This window comes from Drosophila tropicalis, unplaced genomic scaffold (genome assembly GCF_018151085.1).
Source record: "Drosophila tropicalis isolate 14030-0801.00 unplaced genomic scaffold, ASM1815108v1 contig_878, whole genome shotgun sequence".
Taxonomy (NCBI): domain Eukaryota; kingdom Metazoa; phylum Arthropoda; class Insecta; order Diptera; family Drosophilidae; genus Drosophila; species Drosophila tropicalis.
In genome coordinates this window covers 87,786-100,453 of record NW_027173374.1, presented here as the reverse complement: position 1 = coordinate 100,453, position 12,668 = coordinate 87,786, and the positions used below count along the sequence as shown (strand labels likewise).

The following is a 12,668-nucleotide window of genomic DNA, read 5'->3' as shown; positions in this document are numbered from 1 at the left end:
CAAATACTCAGGCGCTTATAGGAAACAGCAAAAGGTAAAAGTGAAGTGAAATGAACTGCAAAATATTGTGCAATAAGCCACAAAACAAAGTGATGTGGGGAAATAATAATTTAAAACCGAAAGTACAGTTGTGCCCAGCAGCCATATACCTATATAAAGTAGTACTGATTACCATAATCTAACCTATATACCTATACAAAATATATTTTGTAATATCGTTGGCTCGTTAACATTTCATTGACCTTCTATGGCCAAATGCAAATAATCAAAACAAAACAAATAAAGCGAATGGCTGGCACAGTGTCACAAAACTTTTATGTCGTGGTACAAATAATTTCATTATTTGAAAAGTTAATTAAAGTGAACCCTCAAAATCTTTAAATGTTATTACATAAGGGAATACCTATTTCTGTTTGGGTTAAAAAACCAAAATTTGTATAATATTAAAATACTTGTAATAATTTTACATGAATTTTACATCGCTTTCTTTAGCTTAAAAACAATTGCATATCCTAAGGCACCTTATACAGATGCTTTAATTTAACATACTTTCTGGCTCTACCATTAAGTAAAAGAGGAAAGCAACACAATTAAATTTAACGTCAGCTTTGTTTTCTGCTGAGTTACTGCTATTAGCCATTCAGTTGTATTTTATTGTTCAATTAATGTCGCAAATGAAAATCTTCTTTTGGCATAAAAATTGACCTCATTCGAGCAAGTTTTAACTATCAACCTGAGAGCTCTCTGCTTAATCAAAAATCAAACTTTACAGTCAACTTTTTAATGCAATCTCAAAAGTCGGACAACCCAAAAAAAAAGCATCAAAGAAAACTCACAAATCGAACCCTTAGCGTCGCCCTTTGAATGTTGAACTTTCAAGTTCCAACTCAAATGGCAAAAGTCCAAAACACGAGACCGCAATCCAATTGATATACAATTGCCACGCTGATGAGTTCAAGTTTGGACGAATAAGTGTGAAACGAAAGTGAGAATGGCTCAGAGTCCCCTCGAGCATAAGAGACTTTGACTATTTCGTGCTAAGGTTCAATATTGTGGGCTTAATTTCGGTTGGCACAGTGGATAAACATCAGCCAAAACATAGGCGGTTCAAGAATACGCTTCAACGATGTATTCCTACAATAAACATTTGCTTGCAGGCAATTCTTAAGACAAACATGTTATAAATTTGTTTTCCATCCTATTGCATACTTCAAGCGATAAAGTCCCCCCCCATTTTAAAGTCCTTTTATAGTAAGCCCTTATCGATAATAATTGTTGTGCCAATTTCGCCCACTGTGTGAGCGTCAAATTAAATACGGTTTACTGCATATCTGCCTGAGCAAATTTTTTTGACCTTTTTTTTTTTTGAGACCATTAGGCGCAATGTTTATGCATTTAACGCAAATTCAATTACATGCATTTGCCGCTCCAGTGCGGAAGAAAAAGGGTTAAGAGAAGCGGCTGGTCAACCGGTTTGCCTGCATTTCACATTTTGTATTCTTTTCTTCTTACCATTTTTTTTCGTTTCGGTTTTTGGGGCTGATGCTCTGAAAGCTCATCCAAAGTTTGCGGCAAGCATTAGGTGTTAGCTGCTTATAGTAAATTGGCTTGAAAGCGAGAGTTATTACGTGTCTGAAGCTAATAGCTACGGCCAGTCCAAGTTGCGGCATCGGCGAATTGGACATCGCTTTAAATGTCTGTGTTAGTTTTTTGAGTGGAAAGCCGCCAAAACGTTAAACCAATAAACAAATAATTGCCCAAAAATAGTGGAGAAATAGAGATTGAAAAAATCTCTTTTTCATTTTCATAGACAAGTTTACGAGTCGTTTGGGTATCGCGTGACAGATTTCGACTCAAAGAGTCAAAAAGCCAATTGAAACCAAACGAATCGAACGATCAGTTTGATAGAGAAAACGTTGCTAGACGCCGTTTTACCGGTCGAGCTTCAATTAAACGAAAATTGTTAAATGTTTTTTTTGTTGCTTTTTTGTCGATTTGGCATCTGTTGAAGTGACAACGACAACATTGCAAACGGAACATCAATTAAGCTAAGCGCCAAGCGGACGTATCTAAAAAATATTTTTATCTATCTATCTCTTATAGCCATGGCAATGAAAGTATTTATATTGCTGGCCATAGTCAGCGGCATTAGCGGGGAAGGTCTACGACTGCCCGATCAGCAGTCATCGAATAATATACAACAGATATATGCGCCGCAGCCGCAACAACAACAACCACAACTTCAACAGCAACAACAACAGTTCCAACAGCCACAGCAGATAAGTCAACCAGGAGCAGGAGTGGGCGAGGAACGTGGCCGTTCATCAATTTTGAGTCTCTTTGGCCTGGGAAATGATAATGATCCGTTTTTGCAACGCACCAATGGCAAATGTTTGAGCGGCGATTTATCCGAGTGCTTTAAAACTCAAGCTTTAACCACATTCGATGAAATCTTCTACAGAGATCAGTATCGGTAAGCAACAAGTGGCTATATATATAGTTCCATAGATCATAAATAATATATATTTATTTGGTTTTCACACAGGTTATCGGACTTTGCTAGGGTGGTACGCCTGCCGGAATCACAACAGCGTTCGCTACAGCAGGAACCCTTTGAATATTCAGAGGAGCCACGTGGAGATGATGATGATTGGAATCAGCTGGTGAAATATGCCCTTCGTCGTGCCGAACGGTAAGCTGTCACAATTAGCCAAATGACTGCGAAGACAACCAACAAAATTAATGTGGGTCCCACAAGACCACACTGAAAAATGTCCCAAGCTGTCGTGGCAAGCTCATGCATAAATCATGAGATATTTATGAAGATGCAAAATGACTAACTCGCGACCTTTATTTACTTTTTCCATCTTCCACCATTGCCGACTTTCTTACAGCTTTATCAAATCGACTGCTTTGGAGTTGGAGTGGCCAGAGGAACTGACCGAAGCTGGTCGCTACGAGGCTCGTTTCATTGGCAATGAAATTGATGATGATTTCGACTCAGACCAGAGAGCAGGTCATTTGTGTAAGTTTTTCAATTCAATTATATTTTGATTGCATCCACTAATGTCTTCTCTCTTTTTTTCTCTTTACAGCACGCAAGAAGTTGAAGAAAATGATTATTCCTCTGCTGTTGGTGCTGAAAATATTCAAGCTAAAGTTGCTGCTCTTCCTGCCCTTCATTCTGGGTATTGCTGGTCTGAAGAAGATTCTTGGTCTGGCTGCTATCATTTTGCCTGGTCTCTTTGCCTATTTCAAGCTTTGCCGTCCACCAGGCGGTGTGGGTGGTGGTTTCAGCGGTGGTTTGTCAGGACTGTTTGGTGGCAAAAATCCCTTCCCCGAATACAATCCACAGGGTGTGGGCTCGGCAACCTACTATCACCATCATGAGCATTTTGATGGCGGTCATGGCAGCGGTCCAGGTCCTTTCTATCGCCAGGAGCCCAGTTTTGCCAAGCCCTACACCGATTACTATAGCAAGAGCTATCAGGGTCAGCAGCAGCAGGTCGGTGGCAACTCGGTTAGCTTTGGCGATGCCCAGGAGGCGGCCTATAATGGCTACTATGGAAGGAATACCGGCAAGGACATTGCTGCCGAAACCCAGCAGCAACAGCAGCAGCAACAACCTCAAAAGAGCTAGGTACCTTTGATTGTTGTTGGCCTTAGAGCTTTTGTTGCATTCCTATAAGAATAGGTATTTATTTCTCTTTAATTGTAAATAATAATGATAAAATGTTGTAAAAATTACATGCGAAATGTTTTTGAATTCAATCATCATGAAAGTGGCGGGACTTGGCTAATTAATGATAGAAATTTCACTACTAAATGTTTTTACCAAATTCTGCACTCATACTGGCTTTGAAGTTGCCACAAATAAAATGCAGCTTTTAATTAAGGCAATGAAATGCCGAGGCGAGAAATTGAGGAAAAGTGGACTGGCGTGTTTAGTTTTTGCTTTTATTCAGCGAGGGCAGGCCCCAAAGAATGCCAAAACGTATAGGAAATCAGAGCACAATGTTTATGGAGATGAAAATTATTTATTTCTTAATATACACATTAAACTACCCTCGCTAACAGTTAGCTTCAGCTTTGGCCAACTTTTGCGGGGTGTCAGCTCAAAGTCAATGGCAATGCTGACTCTAACTCCATGGCGTTGACAACGTTCGTCTAGCTTCAACAACACCGACGGTGGAGTTGTCGTGGTAGTCATATAGTCGGTCCGCCTGGACCACATTTTCCAAAAGAAAGCGCGCCAGCGGCAGGCAGGCAGCCAATCGGCCACTCCGTCAGCTCACATGAGAAATTGTTATGACTTTGCTGTTGCTGCTGCTGTGTGGATCAGACAATGAGCCACATTGGTTTGGCTCTGCTCAGGTAACCAAATGGATGGGGCGGACGCAATTTCGATTTTGGTGCTGTTAGATTTTGGAGCCAGCCAAGCCAAGCCAAGCCAAAGCATTTTATGGACAGATCACATAGTGGTTTTCAGCCAGAGTAACCAACCACTTTCATGGCGTGCCACATTTGTGGAGCACCACAACTAGCTGCGCCCTACTTTCAACTGGATGTACAGTATTTTTGTGTGCGAATATGTATGTGTGTGTGAGTGTGTGGATGGAAAAGTCGAGCAACACTTCAGTAGCTGACCGACAATAATTTTGGTAGGCAGGTAAATTGATTAAATTCATGGGATAAATGATGCGGCGGATGCGCGCCACCTGTTGGGCACACCCTCAGGATAGAATAGAATGAATAGTGGCATAAATTACTATTGACATTTGAATGAAACGCACACTTACTGCATACATAATGCATGTGTATATGTATGTATATATGAGTGTGCGTGTGTGTGTATATTTGCAATTGTACTTTCCATGTGGAAACTGAAACTGACATTTCTAGAAAAAAGTAATGCTGAGAATAAGAGAAAGGATGGCTAATATGAGGGTTTGGGTCTAGGTGTTCCCTAATGTGGGAAGTAAACAGCAACAGAAAATGTCGCAATTGTCGTCAATTGCTTGGAAATGCAGAGGCGTCCTTATATAAGGGGTCTCAGCTAAATAATACTAAAAGGGGCTTTATATCTAAACTATTCCATTATGCTTAGATATATTTTGCTCTGGAGCATTTCATATTTCTTCTAGCACGCCTCTGTTCAAATTGGCCTAAAGATTTTCCCCCCTATTCAATTTTTCTGCATGCGTGCTGCTAACATGGTCTAAAACAGACTAATTTCTACTGACAACCCCTTACACTTTGTACTATGGGAAAATTCGCTTATTTGTTGTTGGGAATTGGGTCTCTTGTTTACTTTCAACTGGCTTTGTTGTTGTAACGACCCACACCACACGATAAGGCAAAGACAAAAACAGAAAAAGCAAACACAAAAATAGGAAAATGGGAAAACACCAACATAAACAAAATCATGGCCAAACAGCAGAGGAGCAACATCTTCAATTGAAGAGACGAGGGACAGTTAGGTGGCTGAGACAAGGCCATAGAGCCGCTTCCTGGGAGGCTTCAAGACGAACTGGTCGAACAAGTCCAAATCTCTAGATCACTATCTGTTGTGTGTGTGTTTGTGAGGCTGCTGCTGATCTTTTAGAGACCAGTTTTGGGGCAACTTCTTGGAGAAAAAGCAAACGCCGACGTCGACAGAGGCCTGCATTGTGTTTGCAATGCTTTTGGATGGCTTTTCATATAAAACCCAATTCGCTGGCGGAAAATTCGCATTAGGTTTTCTTTCAAGGCGACGATGTCAACAGCAGAAGCTCAGAAGACGGCGTGACAATTGAGCAGACCGTAGACGTGTGTAGCGGGCGTAGTGTGAAGTGAAGCAGTGTGCTGAAGTGCTCAAGTGTATGTGTGCTGACTAAAGGATATCCAGGATTCACGCATTTTATATATAAAATCTGAATACGAATCGATAAAAGCCAAACAAACGAGCGAAAGGTGACTTCGCTAAAAAAACAAAATAAAGAGAGAGATATTAAATAAATCGAGAACAAGGCTTACTTAAAGTTATAAACATGCAAACTTTAACCCTCTTTATGTTGCTGCTGCTAGGATTGGCCATGCTTTTGGCTACGACCAATGCCTCACCTGCCCTCGGGGCCAGCGATAACTCGGTAAGGTTCGGCAAAAGCAAAATTTTCCCTTTTTCTTGCACATAAATTAAGTGCCAAGCGATAAGGAGAGACAAAACTTCCTCTCATACTCTGACATTTGTCAAAGTCAATGCTCTCCACCTCTGACTTTGACATCAAAAAGGTCGGCAAAAAAAGGCAAAAACCAGCTACAATTTCGTTCTTTCCTCTTTCGCAGATAACTTCGGATTATCGCAATCGCATGGAAGACCAAATCTTGGCCAAGTTGAATGTGAAATGCAGCCAAAGAGATAATCATTCTTGCATGATGCTCAAACTGATTGTCTTTATGAATCGTCTCTTTAAGAAGTCGAGTATCGATTTTAATGACAACATCAAGGTCATGCAAAACAGGTGAGTCCAATAAGGTGACATGGGGGAAAAGTCTCTGAAACTCATATAATGTCTTTGTAGAGACATTTCCGAGATACCAGATGACCCAGAGGATGACCTATTGCTAGCACGTGCCATGGACTCGGATGAGGAAAGCTACGGTTTGCTGGTGGCCAACAAGTTGTGGAAATTCGTTCGCTCACGTACACTGCGCTACAAATTCTCCGACAATGCTGACTTTGTGATGAGCAGCGAGCCCAAGGGCAGTCTCAACATTGGTGTCTCTGTGCGTCCCATCGAGGCTCTGGAAGAGGGACGCGGCAAAATGAAGAACATGGGTCCCCTGCTCATGATGATGGCCGCCAAGACGGGCGTGGTGGGTGCCATTTTGCTCAAGGGTCTGTTTCTGTTGGCCGGCAAGGCTCTAATAGTTTCCAAGATAGCCCTGCTACTGGCCGTCATCATATCGTTGAAGAAATTGCTCTCCAGCAAAAAGACAATTGTTGAGGTTCCCTCTCATCATGATAGCTATAGCTCGGGTTGGGCGCGTGCTCTTGATGGTTTTGTAGAGGGCTTGGCTGAAGTACCATCGCAGATATTGGCACAAGATGCCCAGGACATGGCATACAGTGCCCAAAAGCCAGCATCAAAGGTGGCGCAATAAACAAATAGTTAACGTTTAAATAGTTTGTTATTTACATTGTTAGTTCAGGAATGAAGTAAATTGGGTTAACTTATTGACAACACGGCTAAGACAGTCCTAGCATTTATATATACATATATATACCTATATCTAACGACATGAATCTCTTTTTCTTTCTCTCTCTCACTGTCACTGTAGTAAACTTTGTCTCTCGTATTGACTATTTATCTGTAATTTTCTCTTCCGCTATTTTAAGTCTTTCTTTCCTTAGTTTTCTATTTTGTATCTCTGTGTATGTAAGTAATTATCTTTTAACTTTCACTTTCGATTTTCTAAATAATGATCATTCTCATGTATTTGTAATCTCTAATTACGTTTAATAATTTATTGAAATCTATTGCATAAATAAACAGAAAGTATATATATATATATATATATACAATTGTTATTAATTTTGGCCAACTTTGTGCCCATTTCTTTTATTTGTTTGATCTTCTTCTCAATCATTCTAATTTTTTTCAGTGTTTTTGTAGCATTTCATTGCTAATTACAGTTTGAGGGGGTCATTGGGGAGGGGTCTACATACATACATAATTAACTAAATGTGTGCGCTAAGTTTGTCTAACAAGAAAGTAATAACTAAACATTCAATAAATAATTTAAATAAATAAATAATAAATTAAATATAATAAGTAATCAGGATTCAGCACTCCAACAGATGTCAAATACGTATCATATGGCAGCCGTCTACAACCTCAGCTCCTCAACTTTCAGCGGTCTTTGGTAGCGGGTAGCGGGGGCGTCAGGCCACCAGCTGCAATAATTGGCTAAGCGTCACTTCCATCTCAAGAGCGATAGAAGGGCATATGGGCTTGCGGCTGCACATAGTTGTAAATGAGAGGTCTTCGTGCCGGAGTGGCTGCAAGAGATAGATAATATACACCAAGCAGATGTGTATTAGCCACACAACATTCAGAATTTAGACGAGTGCATCTTAAAGTCGAGACTTTTCGCCATTTATTTAGGTGCTACGCCATTGTTTGCTATGCCATGTCAATCAATAAACGAGTTTGTAATTAGTTCTTGCGATGGAAACTGCAATTTTATGGCTTGTTACCCCACAACCTAGAGCTTTCCACCTTACGAAAACCAATATGGCCAGCAAATCCCCTCAAGGGCAGAGCTAATTAACTACAGTGAAAAGCTTTCTCCGAAAAGTATGCAATGCCCAGGCATTGTTGTTGAAGCTTCGCGATAACATTCTGCATTCTCTTCAACTGGCGTGAGTTTTCCCTGCTAAATAGACAAGGACTCTCAGGCATTTTACAGCCAACTAAAGAACTAAAGTTGACTCTTGCTTTTGGCATTGGCGTTGCAGTAGTGAAATCCTGACGGATTCCTCTGTTTGACATGAAGAATTGGTTCTCTAAACTGCAATGGGGAACCAGAGCGGTCTAGTGACTAGTATTATTGTGTGTGTACATTGTGCTTATTAAAAAAAAAAAAATCTCACTGCGATGGGGGGAAGTTGGGTGCCCAGCTTAATTAGGAATTTAATTTGTGGAAAAGGAATTTTGCAGCTTTGCAACCAACAGATGCCCTTGTGCAAGAAAAACAACTACAACGTCAGAAGCAATTATGGAACTATGGTGAACGTTTGAGTTCAGCATTTTTGTAAACATATTTTGTTTGTGCTTTACGTGAAATGGTGGGACACCGCGACCCACCCACAGTGCGTGCCAGGGCAAAAGCTAGAGTCAAATGCGCACTTTTCATCGTATGATGTATTCATCATCATCGTCATCATCTTCACCCGTTTCGGATTTAATGCTAGCCTCGGCAACGGCTGCAGCTAGGGCCAGACCTTTTGCTATAGCTAAGCTGGTAGCTATACGATCTGGACGGCGTGGATAATGCCAGCCAGCCATTGGCAATCTATTAGCGTAGCGCCATTTGTGCCATGGCCACTTGTTCATGGCTATCTGAAACAAGGAGAATTCTTCTTTATGACAACCCTCACTACCCAAACTTACTCTTTGCCATCCACGAGTCCTCACGTTTGATTTTGTGTCCTAAACCCCCAAGACCGCTAAGAGCAGCCAGCACTTGGGTGTTGGTGTTGTTGCTGCCATCTCCAGCTACCTGAGAATGCAAGTGACTTTCTGCCGTAAGGCTCTCGAGTCCAGGATGGCCAGGATGTCCGGGCAATTGACCGCCTCCAGCCATGGCCAGATGATGCAATGAAGCTGGATACATGTCAGGAGATAATTCAGCCCCATGCATGGGGTAATCCATTCCATAGGGCATCATGTAGGGTGTTTGCTCCGGGAACTGATACATCATTCTGGCGATGAATACAATTGTACAAATTGAAATAGACTTCACACCGGTTCACTTTTACTCACTTTTCGCTGGCATTGTCCATGAGTTTCTTAATCAACACTATGGCAGCCACCACAAAGGCAATTTTCGATAGAATCAAAGCTTTTAGAGTTAGCAATCCCACAGCTTTTGCTGCCACCATTGTCCATCCGAATGTTGTGGCTGCCAGGTACATGGGTATGTACATTTGAAACTGTTTCTTTTCCTGATGTTGATGTCGTCGTCGTCCGCCTAGGAGTCCACCGCCTCCACCACCGCTGTCACCCAAACCACCGCCTCCACCACCCAACAGGCCGCCTCCACCGCCGCCGCTACCACCGCCTAGAAGGCCTCCGCCACTGCCCTGCAGACGTCCTGTTGTTGATTTTGAGAAACAAGACACGTTTTATGGTTTATGTCTTTAATGGCACGCAATATTGGGGAATGGGGGTCGTAGATTGGGATTACTTTTTCGATGGGATGTGATATGATTGATGTCCCCGTCGTATGCGTATCGAACGTCACTCACATTTATGTATAATATGTATGAATAATAGCAGTTTGGATCATTGATATGCACTAAGCAATAGACATCGAGTTGAGAGTACACTGGTTTGTCGTGTGACCTAAGTCAACTGTCATTTGGATGCGAGTGGCATACCAAGCATACGAGAACATCTGCTGCCAGAGTGCTAAACACCCCGAAAACAGGCCTTTTCAATGCCAACCATATGTCAGCTCTGATTGGACTTTAGTCACGCATTCGTTAGGGGCACGCCAATTAGGAGCATATCGATCACACACCGCACATTCGGCAGCATTCCTTACCTGTCCCACTTGACGTCTTTTTCAGCAACGCCACCTCAATGTAGTCGCTGTCATCCTCGGCTCGCTGCACACTGAACACCATGGGTCCAACAGGGACCCGAATCGCATTGCCAGTAACAAAGTCCATAAAACTCGACAGGCCACGCCCAGTGCCCCATTGCTTGTGCTTGTGGGCCTCGTCCAGAGCTGGCAGTTTGACCAGATCGAAGAGTCCCAGCTTAATGGTCTCGCCTCGACGGTATGAGGCTATGATGCCATTTGCCAAGCCATGTAGACAACTTGCATTATTGGCACACTTCCAGCTTAGTTTATCCATTAAGTCCGTGTTCGCCACACTAGCCGCAGGATTGACATCCATGTTGCTTTTACTTGATGTTGTTGTTGTCCCTGTCTCTCTCGCCGTCTCATGTCCCGAAGCTAATGAGTTAGGGGCACTGGCACCGCTGCGTTTATGTATGGCCGCACTGGCAGGCTGCAGGCCCAAAAGAGCCAACAGCAAGCAGCTGGCAGAAAGGATATTTAGCATATTTGTCATTACGTGGCCACGGGGCCTCAAATCAATCAAATTGGAATTCAACACACAGCACTTCAAAAGGACGAAAACGCGGCGTATCCTTCACATGCATAGAAATCGGATCAGAGAACACGAATCGTTGGCAGTTGGAGCAGCGCGTTGCAACACGCCGATATTAAGACTAATTACTTGCAGTAGCATGCTACTCAGTTTTATTGTTGCAGCAGCCGCAGCAGCATCCATCAACATCTGCGTGCCACAGCAGCAGCAGCATCAAAGCAGCGACGCAGCTTCAATTGTTTTGCTACAGTTTTGATTTCGAGCCAACCAACCAAACAGTGGAATAACTACCTTCGCTCAGTAGACAGAACGCCATCTACAGTGGTTCAAAATTGAATTGGGAAACTTTTAATATTGTAGTGAGTCAAAAAAAATTATGTTAACTTTAAACGAATTGGTTGAGAATAATATTCTATATATGTATATTATATATTAATTAGCTAATGAAGCAATTATTCAGTTCACAATGTAACAGTTCTCTCGCAATCATTGAAGCAAATTAAAGAAGTTGCAATATGAAAGTGACTCCCACTGTTAACATTTCCATTGGCTATTGATGGTTTCATTGTTGCATTCCCCTGGCCAATCTTTTGCTTTGTCTTGCATGCCGCTTCTACAATCTCTGCTGGAGTTTTGCATTACAAATAGCGGGCTCCCAAAAGGTTCAAAGGCTGATCTAATTACCAGCAATTGCATTAACCACATGACATTAAAGCCAAACGCTGATGTCTAGGAGCATGGTCATGAACATCGACGTGGAGGAGTGAGAAGAGCTGGAGATATAAAGATGTGGTGCGGTGGCGTCCACGGCATGTGGCCACTGCTCTAATGCGGCTAATTTACTGCTCATTAATTTGCCTGTAATTTGCAGAAAACAATTTTTACTCCGGCAAAAGTAAAAGCATAAAAACAAAAACATACACACACACACTCCACTCCACAATCTCAGTGGGCAATTAAGATGTGGTGGCGATGATGTGTTGAAGAAGGTGCGGGTGGTTGGGCAGAGAGGACCAGCCCGCGAACATGTGGGCACGCCTCGGCGCCTACTCGGGTAGGCAACAAGTGTAACAAAATTGCCAACACAAAATAAATAAATAAATAATAAAAGAAAAGTGAAACGAAAACTATTAGCTCTCGTTTTTCATAAATCGCAGGCTCAGTTACATTCTGTTGCACACGCCAGACCATAACTCTGAGGAGCAGGAGCAGAAATGGACTGAGGCAAGAAGGGAGGGGGCAGTCATGGCTGTAGAAGGCAAATGCAGCCAATAAAACACTTTGCGCCACTGCATCTTCTTCGACGGGGCTAATAAATATTCACAGACATCGACACGCAACATAATTTGAGACTCTTGGTTGGGTTCGGGGGGGTTTTTGCTGCTCCTTATGAAGCCACAGCCACTTGGTGTCTATAATTTGTGGAGGCAATGGCAATCAGACCTCAACCATTCTTGCTTGGTGGCAGTGGCACCATTTTGCACCTGGCTACAACCTGCTGACTGATTTATCTCTGCAACTCTGATAATAATAGCCATAATCTAGTTAAGCTTTCAACTTGACACCAGCTCCAGTTTCAGCTCAAAGCCAATCCGAAAGACAACACACAATCTTCACCTGGTCAATGGCAGCGATGGCCACAAAAGCGTAAGTATGCGAAGCGGTTTGCGTGGTTTCGCTTACCAAGAAAGTGAAGCCACCCAGTGGGCTGTGGGCCAGGCAATGTCCAGCATTCAACAATGCTATTGAAATGAATGTGCCGCAATTCGGTCATTTGGATATT

General features: G+C 42.4%; 3 protein-coding genes across 3 annotated transcripts; 2 read left to right on the top strand and 1 right to left on the bottom strand.

Annotated features, from left to right (window-relative positions):
* The first annotated feature begins 2,105 nt into the window (after positions 1 to 2,105).
* Positions 2,106 to 3,640, top strand: Osi2 (DUF1676 domain-containing protein Osi2). The gene is made up of 4 exons (XM_068301894.1): positions 2,106 to 2,473; positions 2,546 to 2,692; positions 2,895 to 3,025; positions 3,096 to 3,640. Exons 1-4 carry the CDS (start codon positions 2,106 to 2,108, stop codon positions 3,638 to 3,640), a joined length of 1,191 nt encoding a protein of 396 aa, XP_068157995.1.
* Positions 3,641 to 6,029: 2,389 nt separating this feature from the next.
* On the top strand, positions 6,030 to 7,143 carry Osi3 (Osiris 3). Its single transcript, XM_068301893.1, has 3 exons — positions 6,030 to 6,128; positions 6,325 to 6,500; positions 6,561 to 7,143. Exons 1-3 carry the CDS (start codon positions 6,030 to 6,032, stop codon positions 7,141 to 7,143), a joined length of 858 nt encoding a protein of 285 aa, XP_068157994.1.
* Positions 7,144 to 7,922: 779 nt separating this feature from the next.
* Osi4 (Osiris 4) lies at positions 7,923 to 10,846 on the bottom strand. Its single transcript, XM_068301881.1, has 5 exons — positions 10,747 to 10,846; positions 10,312 to 10,698; positions 9,528 to 9,858; positions 9,156 to 9,466; positions 7,923 to 8,041 (listed from the first exon to the last, which is right to left on the bottom strand). The coding sequence occupies exons 1-5, from the start codon at positions 10,844 to 10,846 to the stop codon at positions 7,968 to 7,970; spliced, it is 1,203 nt and encodes a 400-aa protein (XP_068157982.1). The 3' UTR covers positions 7,923 to 7,967.
* Positions 10,847 to 12,668: the final 1,822 nt, after the last annotated feature.